The 20172-nt window shown below is 47.8% G+C and overlaps 1 protein-coding gene across 1 annotated transcript in view; it reads left to right on the top strand.

Annotated features, from left to right (window-relative positions):
- The window catches only part of Disc1 (DISC1 scaffold protein), a 210771-nt gene that overhangs the window by 28034 nt on the left and 162565 nt on the right, over positions 1 to 20172 (top strand). Inside the window, exons 2-3 of the mRNA XM_021170050.3 lie at positions 3767 to 4755; positions 6540 to 6609. Of these exons, the coding sequence (XP_021025709.1) occupies positions 3767 to 4755; positions 6540 to 6609 (1059 nt within the window). The remainder of the gene's footprint in view (positions 1 to 3766; positions 4756 to 6539; positions 6610 to 20172) is intronic.

The raw sequence follows: 20172 nt of genomic DNA, 5'->3' as shown, positions 1-20172 counted from the left end.
AGCAGCCCATGAGGTCATGTTTCAGGAAGGATGTGTGAGCGAGAACTGATCTGTGGTCTTAGCGGACCTCAAAGGCTCCCTCAAAAAAACAAAACAAAACAAAAAAACCAACAACAAAAACTGTGTATGTACACACTTGTGTGCCTGTGTTTATGTGTATGTTTTGTGAGAGTGTGGATAGGTGGTGTGTATGCAAGTGCGTGCATGTAATGTACTTTGGTTGTGGAAGGCTCAAAATCTTCCTAGCAACTTGACCTGGACCCTGAAGATTTCAGAAGTTCCTTCCAGAACTGGATATCAGTGCCTCTGCTCAGTCCTCGAGCACCTGAGCATTGATTGAACACTTGTGGTCACCTCAGCAGCAGATGGGACATGTGAGCCTCCAGTTAGCTGCACAGTGGGATTTGCTTGTGTCTGTTGTGTTTGATAAGTGTGTGTGTGTGTGTCCTTAGGCAGGTACAAACTTTTCTTTGTCTGGTCTTAATCTGTAGGCAATGGGCCCGTGGCTCTCCAGACTTACAGGCCATGGCTGGAGCAGTTGGGGTTTACAGTGTCAGGACCCCAGGAGGGTGACACACAGGCATTTGGAAAGAATCATTTTTTAGCAAGTTACTCTCTACTTAGGAATGCTCTTGGAACAATAGGACGGCTACTTTAACTGATGGCATTCGGGTTACAAAATAATTGGAAGCCTTTTGTCCCAAAAGACAATAAGGTTTTGCGGGACCCATTGTTAAGGATGTGAAGCTGTGAGCCTTTCCAGCCGTCACAGCAGCCAGAACGCAGTGTTCTCTGCGACAGGGATCCCCAGCTCTTTAGCGGTTCTCTTGCAGCTTTGCAGAAGGTGGAGGGACAGCTGTCCCTCTGGGGCTCCCTCTGTTTCTGTTTGAATTCTGAAGCCAAGCTGGTGGGTGCTCCAAGCTGGTGGGGCTCTGATGCTGTGGTGAGCATGGTTCTGGGCAGGGGGTGACAGAGAGAGAAGGGACAGCTAGGATAGCAAAATGACCACATCAGCTACCCCAGAGCTGTAATGGCCCAAATATGTGGTCATGAAGTAACAGGGAACAGAAATCTGTCATTTAACTGCCTGTCACCGAAGTCATCATCTCAGTTTGGAACAAAGAGAAAGGAGAAAGGATGAACTTGGCGGGAGGCAAGGCTCAGGGCTGAGGCAGGCTTTGGGGAGTCAGAGTGAGACCTCAGGAGTTAACTACAAACTTCTGACTCATTCATTCATTCATTCATTCATTCATTCATATTCATTCTCTGTCTCTCTGTCTCTCCGTGTCTCTTTCTCTGAGACTTGGAACTTGCCAGTTAGACTAGGCTGCCTAGATGGAGAGCCCTAGGTATCCTCCTGTTTGTCTACCTCCGGAGAGCTAGGGTTACAGGTGTGTACCACCCCGCTCAGCTTTGTGTATGGCGTGGTATTTTTGTGAGTGTGATATATGTCCTTGTCAATGGGCATGCATTTTTCTGTGTCCACACCATGTGGAGATCAAAGGTCAACACTGCATGTCTTTCTTCATCTTTAATACTTTTTTAAAAATGATTTATTTATTTAATGTATGTGAGTACACTGTCGCTGTCTTCAGATACAACAGAAGACGGCATTGGATCCCCATTACAGATGGTTGTGAGCCACCATGAGGTTGCTGGGAATTGAACTCAGGACCTTTGGAAGAGCAGTCAGTGCTCTTAACTGCTGAGCCATCTCTCCAGCCCTTCATCTTTAATTTTTTTTTTTTTTTTTTTTTTTTTTTTTTTTTTTTGGTTTTTCGAGTCAGGGTTTCTCTGTGTAGTCGTGGCTGTCCTGGAACTCACTCTGCGTGGTGGCGCATGCCTTTAATCCCAGCACTCGGGAGGCAGAGGCAGGCGGATTTCTGAGTTCGAGGCCAGCCTGGGCTACAGAGTGAGTTCCAGGACAGCCAGGGCTACACAGAGAAACCCTGTCTCATCTTTAATTTTTAAAAATGCATTTTGTATCTATTTACCTTACGTGTACAGGTGTGTTTTCTGCATTTATGCCTATGTACCGCACACATGACTGGTGCCAAGTCAGGTATGAGCATGGGATCCCCTAAAAATGGAGTTAGATATGCTGGTGAGTGTCATGTGCGTGCTGGGAACTGCATCCTGGCCTTCTGCAGGAGCATCAAGTGCTCTTGTGGAGCAGAGGCCCATTTACATCTTGAAGGTGGTGGCCTTAGAAAGCCTGCGCTTGCATTCTGTTGGTCCGACACATGGCTGAGAAAGCCTGCTTTTCTAATCCAGTTGGCACAATCAAGGTTATGTGGTACCTATTGCACCCTCGGCCTAGGCCAGCTCTCTAGCCTCTCTATCTTTAATTTTTGAGGCTGACTCTATCCCTGACCATGAAGCTCATCAATTTGACTCTATGGTCAGTGAACTTCAGGGACCCCCCTGACTCTGCCTCCCAGCATGGGGACTGCAAACATGCACCACCACACCCAGCACTGGGCTGGGGGTGTGTGTGTCAAACTCAGGTTCTCGGACTTGCACAGCAAATACTTTACGTGCTGAGTCATCTTCCCAGACCTGTAGCTAATATTTCACCACACTTTTATGTTCCAGGTCCTATTCTAAACTGTTTATACAGATGCTATCAAGAACCTTGTATATGGGGTCCTTCTAACCACCCCTTTAACTGAGGGGGAACTGAGGCACTCAGAAGTCAAACAGCCTGCAGAAGGTTACACAATGAGCAGTCGATATGGTCAGGTTAGGACCAGACAGGGAGGTGACAGGATCCTTACTGTTCCTATTTCTGCAGGGTAGCTAGGTGAGGACTCAGCCCCCGTAGTCCCAGTGGACAAGAGACAAATGGCCTCTGTGTCACAGCCAGTGACTTAGAGAGGGTTTTACTGCTGTGAACAGACACCATGACCAAGGCAACTCTTAAAAAGGACAACATATAAATGGGGCTGGCTTACAGGTTTAGAGGTTCAGTCTATCACCATCAAGGTGGGAGCATGGCAGAGTCCAGGCAGGCATGGTGCAGAAGGAGCTGAGAGTTCTACATCTTCATCTGAAGGCAGCTAGGAGAAGACTGGCTTCCAAACAGCTAGAATGAGGGTCTTAAAGCCCACACCCACAGTGACACACCTACTTCAACAAGGCCACACCTTCTAATAGTGCCACTCCCTGGGCCCAATATATATAAACCATCACAGACACCGAGGCCTCGGGAATGCGTTGGGAATGTGGGAACCTGGATACTTGGCTACTACAAATCCAAGTGTCATTCAATAGTGACTAGAATACTTGACAGAGTCACATGCTGATATTTTGGTGTCAGGTGGCTTGCTTTGCAAGCCCTCTCCTGGAGGGACACGCTATGTATCATCAGCACTAGGACAGTCGCTGGGGAGCCACCGAGGCTGTGTCCCCAGGACACTGACAGTCTGTCAGACAGACATACAGTAGGGCCTGCTGCTCTGCCAGCAGAAGGCTGGGATGCTGGGCTGACTGGGCATCCGCAGAGAAGCACCAACTTTCTTTTGATTTTTAAAGACAGAGTGTTGTGTAGCTCAGGCTAGCTTGAACTCCCTCTGCTGGTAAGGATGACCTTGCTCTCCTGATCTTTCAGCCTTCCTGTCCCAAGGACTGGCATTATGGGAGTGTCCCACCATGAGTTTTCACGCTGTGTCTTGGATAGGTGTACCCACAGAGACCGGCATGGCTAGCATGTCCTCCACGTGCAGCTCCTGCTGATTCACTGACATACACTGTTTTCTCTTCTCAGACAGTGGGCATGACTTACCGCCTGCAGTAGCCCCTCAGAGGCGGCGGCTGACACGGAGACCAGGCTACATGAGAAGCACAGCCGGTTCTGGGATCGGGTTCCTCTCTCCAGCAGTGGGCATGCCACACCTGAGCTCAGCAGGGCTGACAGGCCAGCAGTTCCAACACTCACAGTCCAAGGCTGGACAGTGCGGACTTGACCCTGGGAGCCACTGCCAAGCCTCCTTGGTGGGCAAGCCTTTTCTCAAGAGCTCCCTTGTCCCTGCTGTGGCCTCTGAGGGCCACCTGCACCCAGCCCAGCGCTCTATGAGAAAAAGACCACTGCACTTTGGGGTTCATTCCAAGAATGACAGCAGACAATCTGAGAGGCTGACTGGGTCATTTAAGCCTGAGGACAGTGGGTGTTGGCAAGAATTATTATCTTCAGACAGCTTTAAGTCTCTGGCTCCTAGCCTTGATGCACCCTGGAACAAGGGATCAAGGGGCCTGAAGACTGTGAAACCTCTGGCATCAACGGCGTTGAATGGCCCCGCTGACATCCCATCCCTTCCCCATTTCCAAGACACCTTTACTTCCAGCTTCAGCTTCATCCAACTCTCCCTTGGTGCTGCTGGAGAACGCGGAGAAGCAGAAGGTTGCCTGCCATCCAGAGAGGCTGAACCTCTGCATCAGAGGCCCCAAGAGATGGCAGCTGAAGCATCTAGCTCAGACAGGCCCCACGGGGACCCTCGGCATCTCTGGACCTTCAGTCTTCACACTGCTCCAGGCTTGGAGGACTTGGCTCAGGTGACAAGGAGCAGCAGCAGGCAACCGGAATGTGGCACGGTCTCCTCCTCGGATGCTGGCTTCTCTTCCCAGGATGCATCTTCCGCTGGTGGGCGGGGCGACCAGGGCGGCAGCTGGGCGGATGCCCATGGATGGCATACTTTGCTCAGGGAATGGGAGCCCATGCTGCAGGACTACCTACTGAGTAACCGCAGGCAGCTGGAGGTGTGTGTGCTTCAGGAATCGGGTCACCTCAAACTCAGTGTTGGGTGGAGGCAGGGAGCAGGCCGCTGACTGAGTGCTGGTTCCAGAAGCCACAATGGCTCCTGGGATGACTGAAAAGATGTGGCGGCACATCTGTCTCCTCCACATCTGAACGCGCATGCTCTGCTCTCCGCTTTCTGGCTGTGTGGCTTAGGTGCTGGCATGTCCTCTCAGATGCGGCCCATACTTCTCCACAACCTTTGACCTGCAGTGTGGTTTGTTTGGCTTAGGACACTGGGGCCTGGCAAGATGGCTCGGTGGGTAAAGGCACTTGCTGCCAAGCCTGACTGCCTGAGTTTGATCCTCCAGACCCCACATGGTGGAAGAGGGAGATGACTTCTGCGAGCCATTACTTCTCCTTGCCCCATAGCAAACAAATGCGATAAAATAAGACACTGGGAGGGTAAGGGGGGACAGCCAGCTCAGGCTTAGAAAGAGCGAGAAGTTAGGAGGGGGAGAAGTCTGATCTGTCTGGCCCCATCCTCCCCTGTTTTGTTTCATTGCCCCCATGTAGGCTATGTAGGTCCTCCTACCCAGAGTCTGTGAGTATGTGTGTGTGCATATGTGTACATGTGTGTTTGTGGTGTGTGGTGTGTATGTGTGTGGTGTGTATATGTGTGTGTGGTGTGTGGTGTATGTGTGTGTGTGGTGTGTATATGTGTGGGGTGTGTGTAAGTGGTCTGTGGTGTGTGGTATATGTGTGTGTGGTGTGCGTGTGGTATATGATATATGTGATGTGTGTGTGTGTGTGGTATGGTGTGGTGAGTATGAATATGTGGTATGTGGTATATGGTATATGTGATGTGTGTGTATATGTGTGTGTTTGTGTATGTGGTTTGTGTGTGGCCTGAGGACAACCTTGGGTGTCATCTTCAATTTTATCATGGGGCTTGAGTTCACCGATGAAGCCAGTGGGCCTCATGGACTCTCCTGTCCCCTCTTCCTGTGAGGCGGGATTACAGGCATCATGGGTCACTATGCCCAGTTTTCTGTACGAGTTCTGAGCATGGAGCTCAGGTGCTTACACTTGCCAGGCAAGTGCTTGACTGACTTCTCATCTCCTCAGCGTCCAGCTTTAGCAATTAGAAGCAAGTTTTGCCTATAGCCTGTCAGGAAGTTGTTCTGGAATGAAGGCATGGCTGCCCGTGGCTCTCCAGGCCCTTGTTCATCTCTCCCCGACTCCTGTGCTGGGGATGGAACTAGGGCCTTGTGCACTCACCACTGAGCTACATGTCCAGCCCAAGACACCAGCTTCCCTGCGATGGACCCTTTGAACCATGCACTTGGCATTGGGAAACTGTATATTTGTGAGTGTGTGTATGTTTTTAAAAAGAGTTTAAGGAGAACTTCACTTTTAAAATAGTCTCCCTATTTTAGAAACAGTATTGCTTTTCAGGATTTTAACTTTTTTTATTACATTTTTTATTTATGTGCGCATGTGTGCGCGTGTGCACGTGTGCACGTGTGCATGTGTGCACGTGTGCATGTGTGCACGTGTGCATGTGTGCACATGTGCATGATGGTACTTGTGCAGAGGTCACAGCTCGGAGAACTCCTTGTCGGAGTTGTGTGGGTTCTGGGGACCAAGCTCAGGTTCTCTGGCTTGGCATCATGGCCTTCACCCTCGAGCCATCGGGACAGCCCGCTTTTGAAATAGTTTCTAGATGCTCGTAGATTTTACCAAATGAACTCACTTGAATTAATTCGCGATTTATGTCTTTCGTTTCCCCTTCCCACCCACACAGGTCACATCCTTAATTTTAAAGCTTCAGAAATGTCAAGAGAAAGCGGTCGAGGATGGCGATTACGATACTGGTGAGTCCAAAGCTGTTCATAGACAGTTTCATCTTTCTCCCCATGGCTGTCCAGATGAACGTCTTTCTCCGCTTCTTGGACTCTGCCTCCTTCATCCTGGGGGCTGTGTGGTTGAATCATGTGGGAGTCTCTCTTCTGGGACAGCTGGCTAGCATGCTGCCATGTTGGTCTGTGGATTTCAAACTGCTTTGGAGCATCAACCTCTCTGGTAGGCTAAACTTCATTGATTGGCCGGGAACAGGTGTGGAGTCTGCTCTGTAGGAAGCATGCGAACTCATCACCGGTCCACCTGTAATCCACGGATCCATTAGCTACACCCAGTATGGCACACATGTTGTGCCTCGTAGCATGGGGGCAACAGGGGAAGGGGTCAGAAAATGCGGGACCTGCAGCTGGGCGTGGTGGCACACGCCTTTAATCCCAGCACTTGGGAGGCAGAGGCAGGTGAATTTCTGAGTTCGAGGCCAGCCTGGTCTACAGAGTGAGTTCCAGGACAGCCAGGGCTACACAGAGAAACCATGTCTCGAAAAAACCAAAAAAAAAAAAAAAAAAAAAAAAAAAAAAAAAAAGAAAAGTAAAGAAAATGCCGGTTCCGACTGTGGGATGGTGGTGGTGCTATCATCACGGGGCTTTCTGGCGTCGTGCTCTCTCCACACGAGATGTAGAAATGAGTTGTATTCAAGAGATGCCAGGCAAACCAGAGCCTGGCATCACATACTCATGATTAAAAATATCCAAGAGAAGACAGACAAATTACAACATGAGGCGGGGGTTTGGGGTGGGGGTGGGGTGGGGGAGCTGGTCAGAGTCCACTGAGGAGCCAAACAGGAGTGAGGCCAGAAAGAGGCGGTGCTCACTGGGCCTGACCTGAGGTGGTGCTGATTGCTGATTGGGGCTAAGGGGGGTGGGTGGAGACAGAGCTTTCAGGAGTGGCTGCTTTGGGAAGGAGCCTTAAGAATTCTGCGGGGGGTTTGGGGAAGGAAGGGGTTTTAGGATGACTTAGAGTTCCTCTAGACACCTGTGGGGCTGACAGACACTCCAGCTCATGGCCTGGTTTAGGATACCAGGACTGGCCCGGAAGTATAATGCAGAGCCTCAGATCCTCTGAAAGCTCAGTGCGTAGGCTGTGTAGTGCTACTCCAGTTGCTATGCCTTGAGCTGTTAGGATTGCAGCATGTTGGCATCCATGAGTGACTTCCGGAAGGAGCTTGTCAGTTCCTCCGAAGAGCAGGGATGCAGTCTGTGTGCACTGTTGAGTTTCTCTTTACGGAGTGAGAGGATTTTGGGGGATGGAGGTGGGACCCGTCAGGTCCTCCTATACCTCTGCCTGCAGGCCACCAGTTTTCACAGATGCTGGATGAAGGACGAGTGCCAGAGGGAGCGGAAGGCACAGGGTGGAAGTGTCCTCCGTGATGGCCCCTGGGGTCTGTGCTGCATCACAGATAGAAAAAAGCCAGCTCTTCCTGGGTCTGAGTCAATGCTGGTTTGTCTGAAAGACAGCCCTGGCTTTTATGCGCCCTGCATTGCAGCATTGCGTGAGCTTGTTGTCACTGTAAGGGGCTGACTCCTAGTCCCTCCTCCTTCAGGACATAGCCCACATGTACTATGTCACATGAATGGGAACCACAGCTTTTCTCCACCTCAAGACAGAACTTTCTGGACTTGGCTCTCCTGCTGGTCTTCTATCTGATACATCATTTCTATCTTTTTCTCTCAATATCTCTGTCACAGTTTGGGATGATGCACTTATCAGAGAAGTCAGAAAGGGCACTCTTCTTCAGGGTCCTTCCTGGGCATTCCCTTTCATTGTCTATTTTCCTGGTACCCTCCTTCAGCATCCTTCCTGGGTACCCTCCTTCAGCATCCTTCCTGGGTACCCTCCTTCAGCATCCTTCCTGGTCACCCTCCTTCAGCATCCTTCCTGGTACCCTCCTTCAGCATCCTTCCTGGGTACCCTCCTTCAGCATCCTTCCTGGTACCCTCCTTCAGTATCCTTCTGGCTTGTTCCTTATTGTGTGCTCAGAGTTTCTGGAGTGGGCCTAGCACTCTATATTTCTCTAGTTCCTAGAGGACTCAGGGATTAAGGTTTGAGGAATTGTGGCTCTAAGATTCTTCCACAGAGGGGTAGACCACAGGGCAGTGGCTGGGAGTTTTAAGGGGGCATCTGTCTGGTTCACAGAAGTCACATCCTGTTTAAGTCCTCGACATGCACACTTGGCTTGCATAGTGAGAGCATAAGTGTCCTTGTGAAGTGTGTATCTGGTTGTAGGGCATTCAGTAGATACTTCATGAGATATTAAGATGTCTTGGTACCCACACTCTCACCGTCTTAGAGCAGACGAGAAGAAAGCACTACAGGGTTCTCATGGCAGAACATTTTTGGTTTGGGAGGTTAGGTGGGTGCAGGGAGAAAGCTGTGGGAGGCAGACGTCCTCCTGGGATGAGACTCAACACTGACGGTTATCTGTGATGGATGAACCCTGCCCTGGTCACTTAGGTGATTGCGGAGGTTTGAACATCAACCGTCTCCCAGAACCTCATAAGTTTAAATACTTGGTTCCCAGCTCACGTGGCTGTTTTAGAAGATCGTGGAACTTTTAGAAAGTGGAGCCTAGCTGGCAGAAGCAGGTTGCTGGGGGTGGGTCTTTGAAGGATTGAACCTCTTTGGGATTTGGTCTGTGTTTTCTGCTGTCTAGTCAGCCATGATGTAAGACCCTTTACTGCAGGCTCTGACTGCCACCATGAGTCACTACCATGGTGAACAGAGGACCCTCTGAAACCACAAACCCAAATAAACCCTCCCTCCTTACATTGCTTCTGTTAGAAGAACAGAGGAACAAGAAAAATAACGGAGTATAGAGTTCTCATAGATCAATGAGATTCTGGGTCAATGAGTCCTCATCTACACTGATTTGACGTTTATTGTAATGAGATTTGTCGAAAGACCCTGGAATATAACATTAATTCCCATCTAGTTTCTCCAGGTTCCTAAAAATATTGGAAAATTGTTGAGATTTATTTACATCCTGTATAAACTTTGTTACTTTGTGTGTGTGTGTGTGTGTGTGTATAGACAACAACATACTTGCTCTCCGTCTTGGGGAAGAGTGTGTGACGTTTGTGTGTGCCGGAGCACACCAGGGGAAGCTACAGGACAGCCACATATCCCCAGGTTTTTCTTCCTTTTTCCTTTCGTTGTATGCTCAAGAGAAAGATGTGGTTGGCACAGAATAGAAAGTTCCATGTCTTACCTCATTAAAATCACAGCAAGTTTACACTGCAAAGCCTCCTGGGGAGACCCCCCCTAAGGACTCTGACTCCTCCCATCTCCCTTGCCAGAGAAGTCAAGTTCTTGTTTCTTTTATCTTTGCTGCAGGCTGGGAAGGCCTTGGGGGGTGTGGGGAATAACAATACTTTCCATGTTTGCTTAGGGTCCTTTTCCCATGAGACACTTCCAGCCTTGTAACATTAATGCCTGCCTGCGACTGAGGTGCTGAGGGCAGGAACAAGACTGGGAGAGACCACTGCTTGGACGCTAGGGTGCAGAGTAGACACTCCTGCGTCTCTGTCTAGGACTCGGCTGAGAGGGAGGAAAAGATTGTCCACAAGGATCCTGTATCGGTATCCCCACTGGCATTCTGTAACCCTGCCTGTTACTTCACTGCCAAATGAGCCAGGAGGCAGTGTGAGGTGGAGCAGAAACTCTTTGGATCTTAGCATCTCTGTTTCTCTTTCTGTGTCTCTGTCTCTTGCTAATACATATACATATATACATATACATACACGTATACATATACACATACACATACATATACACTTATATATACATGTACATGTACATATACATATACATATACAATGTTTGGTCCCGGGTGTTCAAGTGTGTGGAGGTCAGAGGTGGCTGGGAACCGAACCTGGATTCTCTACAAGAGCAGTAAGTGCTCTGAATTGCTGAGCAGTTTTCCTGTCCCCCAACACACCTTAGGAAATACTTGAATGTTGTGGCATTAGAGTACAGCTCTATGTTTAGAAAAATTTAGACAAGTGTACTGGCTGGTTTTGTGTGTCAACTTGACACAGCTGGAGTTATCACAGAGAAAGGAGCTTCAGTTGAGGAAATGCCTCCATGAGATCCAACTGTAAGGCATTTTCTCAATTAGTGATCAAGGGGGAAAGGCCCCTTGTGGGTGGGACCATCCCTGGGCTGGTAGTCTTGGGTTCTATAAGAGAGTAGGCTGAGCAAGCCAGGGGAGGCAAGCCAGTAAAGAACATCCCTCCATGGCCTCTGTATCAGCTCCTGCTCCCTGACCTGTCTGAGTTCCAGTCCTGACTTCCTTTGGTGATGAACAGCAGTATGGAAGTGTAAGCCGAATAAACCCTTTCCTCCACAACTTGCTTCTTGGTCATGGTATTTGTGCAGGAATAGAAACCCTGACTAAGACAAATTGGTACCAGCAGAGTGGGGTATTCCTGTGACAACCTGACCATGTTTTGGGGAGGACTGTGGAAGGACTTTGGAACTTTGGGCTTGAAGATCCATTCGTTGTTAAGAGCTCTGTCAGATGTTGTGTAGGAGCTTGGAAGATAATGCTGAGAACAGTGCAGAAGATGGAGGCCTGGTTTGTGAAATTTCAGGGGGAAAATTAAAGACTCTCTTCAGGGCCATTGCTGTTTTTATTGTGAAGATTTTGTAGTTCTGGTTAGCTGGGGCTGAAGAATCAGCTGTGATTAACAAGATACCAGAACTACTAAAGCAAAAACTTTGCATTACTGGGACTATTGATGCTGGTTAGCTGGAGCTAAGAAATTAGCGGTGATTAAGAAGAGACCAGCATCGTTGAGGTGACATCTTCTGGGAAGTGTTTTCTGAAAGCACAAAGAGGCTGTGTTCCAGAGATAGGCAAGGTTGTACTCCTTCTGCAGTGGGACTTGGTCATGTGTAAGGGTCACCCAGGTGGTACTGGTTTTGAAGGCATGAAGGGGTCACACAGCAGCTGAGGCTCGGCACTGTGAGAGGCCATGGAAGGCCATTGGTGAAGGTGCAGCCCCAGTTGTAATTGAAGGCCCAGGACTGAAGGGGTCATGCAGTGTTTTGGAGATGCCAGTACCACGAGATGACCACCAAGAGCAGCAGCAGCAGCAGTGGAGTACAGGCATCTGGAGCCCAGAGGACGACGTGTGTGCTACAAAGGGCATGGCTGGAGAAGTGACCCAAGCCCTTGGAGGAGCCCAGAAGATCATGAGTTGGATCCCAGACGTTGGACGGTTGGAGATTGATTTTTGCTTTGATTGTGACTGTGCCCTGATATTTTCCCTCTTGAAGGAAGAAACTGTTTTAGTGGAGCCCACAGTTAAGAGACTTCTAATTGTAAAAAGACTTTGGATTTTAAAAGAGATGGATATTTTAAAGAGATTGAAATTTTAAGAATATGTAAAGACTGTGGGACTTTTAAAGTTATTTAGATCTTGCGGATGAATAAGAATGTAAGGGTTGAGGCTTACTAGTGATGTGTTTGTGTGTCAAGTTGACAAGGGGTCAATTGTACTGGCTATTTTTGTGTGTCAACTTGACACAGCTGGAGTTATCACAGAGAAAGGAGCTTCAGTTGAGGAAATGCCTCCATGAGATCCAGCTGTAAGGCATTTTCTCAATTAGTGATCAAGGGGGAAAGGCCCCTTGTGGGTGGGACCATCCCTGGGCTGGTAGTCTTGGGTTCTATAAGAGAGTAGGCTGAGCAAGCCAGGGGAGGCAAGCCAGTAAAGAACATCCCTCCATGGCCTCTGTATCAGCTCCTGCTCCCTGACCTGTCTGAGTTCCAGTCCTGACTTCCTTTGGTGATGAACATTAGCATGGAAGTGTAAGCCGAATAAACCCTTTCCTCCACAACTTGCTTCTTGGTCATGGTGTTTGTGCAGGAATAGAAACCCTGACTAAGACAACAAGCAAATGGTTAGGGTTAGGGTTTAGGGTTAGGGTTAGGGTTTAGGGTTAGGGTTTGGCATCTGTTACAGTTGGTTGCATAGGTTTTTTTTTTTTTTTTTTTTTTTAATCAAGTTGCCTACAGTGTTTAGCATAGTGTTATGCATGGAGCAGAGAGAGTACAATGCTCTGGCATGGAGTCATGAGGGCTCTGCAGGCTGCCATGTGTTGCTGAGGCAACATCTATACAGAAGACTCTACTATGGAGCTGAGGGCTGTGTCAAACTGAACAGCGAAGCCAAAGCTGCTTCATGCTCAGGGTAATGGCAGACTTATGTCAAGGACATAATGTCAAGGACAAGGGCGTGGCAAGCTCTGCCATTCGGTTTGTGATATAGTCCCCTTTGGTGGCAGCACATCGGAGCCTTCCCAGGATGCACACATACAAGACTATGCCTCCAAGTTCTCTGTGGGCCGTATGCTGTATGAAACAGGGCGTCTTAGATGCAGACCTACTCTCTCACAACCACTCTCTCATACTGATTTCCATTTGCCTCTGGTTTTACGACTTTTGTAAATGTCACATGGTTGGAATATGAAATGTCCTCACAGGTTTGTGTGTGCAATGCCTGACCACACTGGCTTGGGAAGGTTGTGAACTTGTACCAGGTGGAGCCTCTCTGGAGGGAGCGGGTCACTTGGGGACGTGTCTTGAGGGTTACATACATGCTGGTTCTCATTTCTCTTCCTGCTGCCGTCTTCCTGCTTGATGCAGTCATGTGACCAGTAGCCTCGTGCTTTCCTGTTGCATAGAAGAGCTACTCGGTCCTCCACGCCTGCCCTGCCATGACAGATTGTCTTCTCCAAACTGTGAGCCCGAGCAGCCCTCTCCTCACACTAAGCTCTTTCTGTTGGTATTTTTATTTTTATTTTTGTCACAGCCATTAACTAATACACAAAGTAACCGTTGATCGATGTCTGATGGTGACAGTGTCACGAGGGTTTGTATGTGGGGCTCTGGAAAAGCTCCATCCATTAGCTGGGTATTACGCATATTATAATAAAGAGCTGCCCTGGACCACAACCAGCAATTGAATTGGCTGACTGACAGCTTCTACTAGAAGAATATTCTAACTCTTCTATTTTTGCACAAAGTGACAGAAACAATTAACTTATTTGACCTGAGACCCTTAAAAACACCCTCATGAGATGTGAAAAAATTGGTGATAATGTACTTATACATTGTTTTTGTTCCTCTGTATTTCAGTTGAGGCATTATGAAAATGAGTTCTGAATTATTTAGTGGCTCCTTTTCCTGTCTCTTTTGATGGGGAAATGTTGTGTTATACAAAGATAAAGAGAGGGGGGATATGTTTTGGTGAAGGTATAGTCAGGTGTGGGGGAATGGGGTGCCTTGGCAGGCCCATGCTGAGGGACCAGCCACAGGATGGTATAGAGTTTATTCAGGGCATAGGGAGGGAAGTTGAGAGGGAGTAGTAGAGGCAGAGAGAGAGAGAGAGAAGAGAAGAGAGAGAAGAGAGGAGAGAGGAGAGAGAGAGAGAGAGAGAGAGAGAGCCAGCCCAGAAGAGAAGTCGAGGCTAGCCATGAGTAATTGGAGAGAGAGAGGAGGTAGGGGTGAGAGGACAGAGCGGGAGCAAGAAGTCAAGAGCAAGAGAGAGCGGAGGGGGCAAGCAGCCCCTTTTATAGTGAGTCAGGCCAGGTAACTGAGGGGCAGAGCTCAGGCAAAATGCTAACATGGATAGTTCAGCAAGTGCAGGAGAGAGTCCTGAGATGGGCAAGGAGACAGGATGTCAGAGTGGCAGCTGTTTGCCCTGCAGGGCGCACTTAGGCTCCTGTTTGTTCTAGGGTAAAACAGGAGTGTAACCCTGTTCCCTGGTGTGGGAGGAGCCAATGTGAAGGTGCTGTGTAAGAGGCACCCACAGCTCAGTTCGTGGAAGGATGGATTCCCTTACTTCCTGTGCCCCATACACGTTAGAAAGCACCAGAAACGGAGGCTTCTGAATAACCTATGATGGCAATTATCATGGGAACAAGAAGAAGGCAGGGCAGGATAATTCAGCTTCTTGCTTTCTATGTGGCAATAAGAAGCTCATTGTATATGATCTGATTTCTTTCAAGATGCAAAAATAAAATTGTAAATGAGGTAAAGCAACCTCTGTCCCGAAGCATGCAAATTACAGTAAAGCGTTTGAAGTTTGAATATTCTAAACATCTTAGTGAATGGGTTTTTCTTCTCTTCAGGGTAGGTTTCTGGATCTGTCATCCCGTTAATTTTATGGATTTTTTTTTTTTGGATGACATTGAACGACACTGAGGAGATAAATTTGTAACCCTGCTTGGGTTTATGAAGACCCAACATTGATTATTGTTGCAGTTAGTTTTAGTTTTTAATTATCAACTTGACACAGCCTAGACTCACCTGACAGGAGAGATTTAATTGAGGAATTGCCTAGATAAGACTAGCTTGTGGAAATGTCTACTGGGAATTGTCTTGATTAGATATCTTGTTAAATGATGCTGTAAGATACAGCCCACTCTGAGCGGCATCATTCCCTAGGCAAGTGGTCCTGACCTGTATAAGAAAGCTAGCTGAGTATGAGCCTGTGTAAGCCAGCCAGTCACCCAGCAACCTTCCTTCATGATTTCTGCCTCAGGTTCTTGCTTGAAGTGTTGCTTTGGCATCCCTTTACAAAGGGTTCTGACCTGAAAGCCAAATTAATAATTTCCTCCCCTAAGTTGATTTTGGTTTAGAATGTTTTATTACAGCAACAGAACAGGACTAGACAATCATTCTTTGTTTGTTCAAGATGGCATCTTACTGTGTAGCCCAGGCTGGTCTTGAACTCTTCATCCTTTTAACTCAGCCTGTTATCACACAGCTAGGATTACAGGTGCAGTGCATACCCAGGCTTCATTATCCTGGTTTTGAAGCTAGAGGGGAGGGATGATAAATGACAGAATGAAAGTGGGATCCAGATGCAGACAACATCGGCGGAGAGGGGAAGTGCTCTGTCTTGGGACCCTTGCCCCTCCCCATGGACCTCTGCTCTTCTGTGAACTCTGGCTTTGTGGGAGGAGAGGATAATGAGCCATCTCAAGAAAAGTGTCACTGTTCCCTTTAAAACAATTACAAACATGGTGGCCTTGGCTCTTGGCACTGTGCCTTGGATCACTGAATGGCTTTTGGTTTGTATGAATTGTCCAGACATTTGATCCAATCTTGTGTCTTGTCTACTGAAACTGCAGCACGTGTGGTGACCTCCTGCTCTCGGTGGCGGGTCAGTGGCTGTTTCCTCTAGACTTAAAGCCTGTTTAACATGACTTGAAGCCTGTTTTCTGCTGCACTGTTTCCCAAGTCTTTGCTGTGGGGATGTGATTGCTCTAAAGGCCTTGTCTGCATGGTTAGCTTGATTGTCAACTTGAAAGAATCTAGAATCTCCTGGGCGAGGGGCCTCTGAGCATACCCATGGGGGATTATCTTACTTGCTTTAATCATGGCGGGAAGACCTGCCAACTGTGGGTGGGGCCATCCAAGGGCTGGGATCCCAGCCAGTGTAAATGTAGAAAGGGAGTGGAGTAGCTCAGTCACAAGCATTAGCTGCTCTTTGCTTCCTGTGCTTGAAGATGGTCAGCTCCCTCACACCCCCGATGCTGCTACTTCCCAGAAGACAGACTTTCTTCCTTAGGTTGCTTTTGTCAATAGTATCTTTATTACAACAATAGGCAAACAACCAGTAAACTGTCCTCTGGAGATGGGCCCCCAAAGCTACCCAGGTGGCCAAAAAAACCAAACCAACCAACCAACCAAAACAAACAAACAAAAAACCGACTCTTTTTGGCAAATAACTATTTGAGAGTGCACTGCAAGGAAGTGGATCCCAAGCAGTACCAGGGCATCTCGGTGGTGACATCCGCATCCATGAAAGGCCTTTTCTCAGATCCGCAGGAGTTCCTGTGGCTGGAGGACTCCAGGCCCAGTGTGCTGAGCAGTCCTGATGGAGTGTGACTCCAGGACTGAGACTCCCTCCGCTGTTCACTTTGCTCAATGTACTGTTACTGCGCCGCCCTTCTCCCCAGCAGCCGGGCATCCCATTTCAACAAGAGGAAAAAAGGCAGACCTCATGGGTCCAGGTGGCAAGGCTTGTGTTCAGAGTCAGGAAGGATGGAGGAGCAACATGAAGAGCGTCCAAGAAGGTGCTGTAGGTCAGGTACAGTGGCTGACCATCTCCAACCCCCCAACGGTATGCCACACTGTGGAGACACGCATTGGACAATTCTCCTTGCTTGTTTTTGTACCACAGTTCCTGACAGTTTCTTCATAAGTTAGACCTGGTCTTAGGTTGGAACACCACTTTTCTAGAATCCCAAGACTGTATTATGCCCACCACCCTGTTATGGCTCTCTATTTTGAGCTTTCTATCAGCTCCAAGAGCTTAGTTCCTGCTACAGCAAAGAAGTACGGGGCTTCCCTTTACTGGACTGGGAGATGAGACAGCTTGTAGGTCTGTGTGTCTTCCTCACGAGTGTCTCTTTTCTGCCCTTTGACCTCAGCCTGACCTGGGCGTATTGATTCACTGGTCTCTCCGTGGACCCTTGGCTTCTAGCCTCACCTCTCTGTTTATCTTCTATTTCTGCATCCCACCTTAATATCTTTCCCCCTTCCTGTCTTAGGTAGGGTTTCTGTTGCTCTGATGGAACACCGTGGTGGAAAAACGGAGTTCAGGAGGGAAGGGTTTATTTGGCGTACATTTTGTATATCACTGTTCATCATTGAAGGAATTCAGGACAGGAACTCAAGCAGGGCAGAGATCTGAAGGCAGGAGCTGATACAGAGGTCACAGAGAGGTGCTGCTTATTGGCTTGCTTCTCATGGCTTGCTCAGCCTGCTTTCTTCTAGAACTCAGGACCAACAGCCCAGGGATGGGGCCACCCACAGTAGGCTGAGCCCTTCCCTATTGATCACTAATTGAGAAAATACCCTACATATGGATCTCATGGAGGCATTTTCTCTTAATCAAGGCTCCTTCCTCTCTGATGACTTTAGCTTGTGTCAAGTTGACCTAAAATGACCCAGGACACTTCCCACTTCACCTGACCACACCGTTATTTATAATGTGTATAAATAATCCAGACAACCCTCTCCCTGTCCTAACTACACTTCTGGCGACATTTTCTCTGTCATAATGCTATTTCTCTTTGGTCTCCCACTTGCTCCAGAGGGCAGGGGGCCTTGACCCATACCGCACATCTGTGGACACCATTCTTTCTTTGTCTTAGGTCCTGGGGACCCTTCTGCCCTGGGGTCAATGTTCTCCACACTTGTGTGTCTTCCTAAGTATTATACTTGAATATAGCTGTTGTCTCTTCCCTTGACTAAATTTCTTGGGTAGAAGAAAGACAACCTTATTTATATTTCTTTTTATTTTTTAAAGAAAAAAATTACATAATAAATGCAAATTAAATACATTAATGAAATAGTTTTTCCTTCTGTTTTGTTTTAAATTATCAGCTTATTGCTTGCCTAACTTCAACTGTACCCTCCAGCTTGATGCTTTTCAAAGTCTTCTCTTGAAGAATGTTTGGAATATAGCCTATTGCCAATGGTAATTATCATCTTTATTTTTATGAGACAGGATCTCATGTAGTCTAGGCTGACCTCAAACTCTCTATGTAGTTGTCTTAGTTAGGGTTTTACTGCTGTGAACAGACACCATGACCAAGGCAACTATTTTAAAGACATTAAATTGGGGCTGGCTTACAGGTTCAGAGGTTCAGTCCATCATCATCAAGGTTGAAGCATGGCAGCATCCAGGCAGGCATGGTGCAGGAGAAACTGAGAGTTCTATATCTTCATCTGAAGGCTGCTAGTGGAAGACTAACTTCCAGGCAGCTAGGGTGAGGATCTTAAAGCCCACACCCACAGTGACACACCTACTCCAACAAGGCCACAGCTATTCTAACAAGACCATACCTCCAAATAGTGCCACTCCCTGGGCTGAGCATATACAAGCCATCATAGTGGTTGACAATGACATTAGATTTTTGCTATTCCTGCCTTTATCTCCTAAGTGCTGGGATATAGAGTTGTGTACTATCATCAGTGTGTGTGGTGCTGGGGTGGGGGGGGTTGAACTCAGAGCTTCTCCCTTCATGCTAGGTAACTACTCTATCAACTGAGCTGTATACCCAGGTCCATTTATTGTCATTTTATGGTTATTATTAGTAGGTAATTATGTGAGCAATATAATCCTAGGGTTCCGTGCCTTAGGGTCAATCTAGTTAAAAATCTGACAACAGAAGTCAGGTTCTCAAAGCACAACAGGCTGTATATTACAATATAGATCTTGTAAGCTCCTCAGGCTTTGATTTTTTTTTTCTCAGTTGTCACTAGGGCAACAGGGTTGTTAGAATTATTTCATCCAGCCGGGCGTGGTGGTGCACGCCTTTAATCCCAGCACTCGGGAGGCAGAGGCAGGTGGATTTCTGAGTTCGAGGCCAGCCTGGTCTACAGAGTGAGTTCCAGGACAGCCAGGGCTACACAGAGAAACCCTGTCTCAAAAACCAAAAAAAAAAAAAAAAAAAAAAAAAAAGAATTATCTCATCCTATGACTGGGCTTGTAAATAGTACCTATTGTAATAGTGTGTTGGTTTGAGTAAGACTGACCTATATACTAACAACAATAAGCATATTTGAATGCTTGGTCATCTGGGAGTGGTACTATTTGAGAGGGATTAAGAGGCGTGGTCTTATTGGTGTGGGTGTGGCTTTGTTAGAGGAAGTGTGCCTCTGGGGGTAGGCTTTGGGGTTTTAAAAGGTCAAGGTGGGCCTGTCTCTCTCTCTCTCTTCCTGCTGCCTGTGGATCTCGATGTAGAGCTGTCAACTCTTTCTCCAGCACCATATCTGCCTGTGGGCCACCATGCTTCCCACCGTGACGATAATGGACTGAGCTTCTGAAAGTATAAACCAGAGCCAATCAAATGTTCTCCTTTGTAAGAGCTGCCATGGTCATGGCGTCCCTTCACAGCAGTAGAACTCTGACTAACTCAGATGGCTTACCTCCACTGTCACCTGACTGGATTTAGAATCACCATGGAGACAGGTTTTTGGGAATCCTTTTGGAAAGATTCCACTCTGCAGAGAAGGCTACCCAGATGTCCGTGGCACTGTCCTATGGATTTGGGTCCTGGACCAAATAAAAAGGAGAAAGTGAGCTGAGCCCTAGTGTTCAGCTGTCCGCTCCTCCGGAGTGTAGGGCTACCATGCCTTCCCTCCACAAGGCGTCCTATGTCCTTGAGCCACAACCCAGAAGAAACCCTTTCTTCCTGACATTGTTTTCACCACAACAGGAAAAATAACGAGAAACTGAGTGAGCGTTAGCCACAAGCACAGACCTGGAACTGCACTTAGGTGTTCAGAGGCTACGCAGAGTCTTCAGCTCATATCTTTGTTTTTTCTGTTCAGTTTGGCTTGTACCCAGCTTCCTGCTTCAGATAAACGGAGAGGGTCTGGCTTATTGCTAGGGAGAATGCCGAGAAACCAGGACTCCGAGTGAAGGGAACATTTCATATGTCGTAATAGACAAAGTTATTTTCTGTCACGGCAATGGATTGGCTGGGATGAC

Source organism: Mus caroli, unplaced genomic scaffold, assembly GCF_978045245.1.
Source record: "Mus caroli unplaced genomic scaffold, Mus_caroli_1 scaffold_10, whole genome shotgun sequence".
NCBI lineage: Eukaryota > Metazoa > Chordata > Mammalia > Rodentia > Muridae > Mus > Mus caroli.
This window is presented reverse-complemented; position numbering and strand designations above follow the sequence as displayed.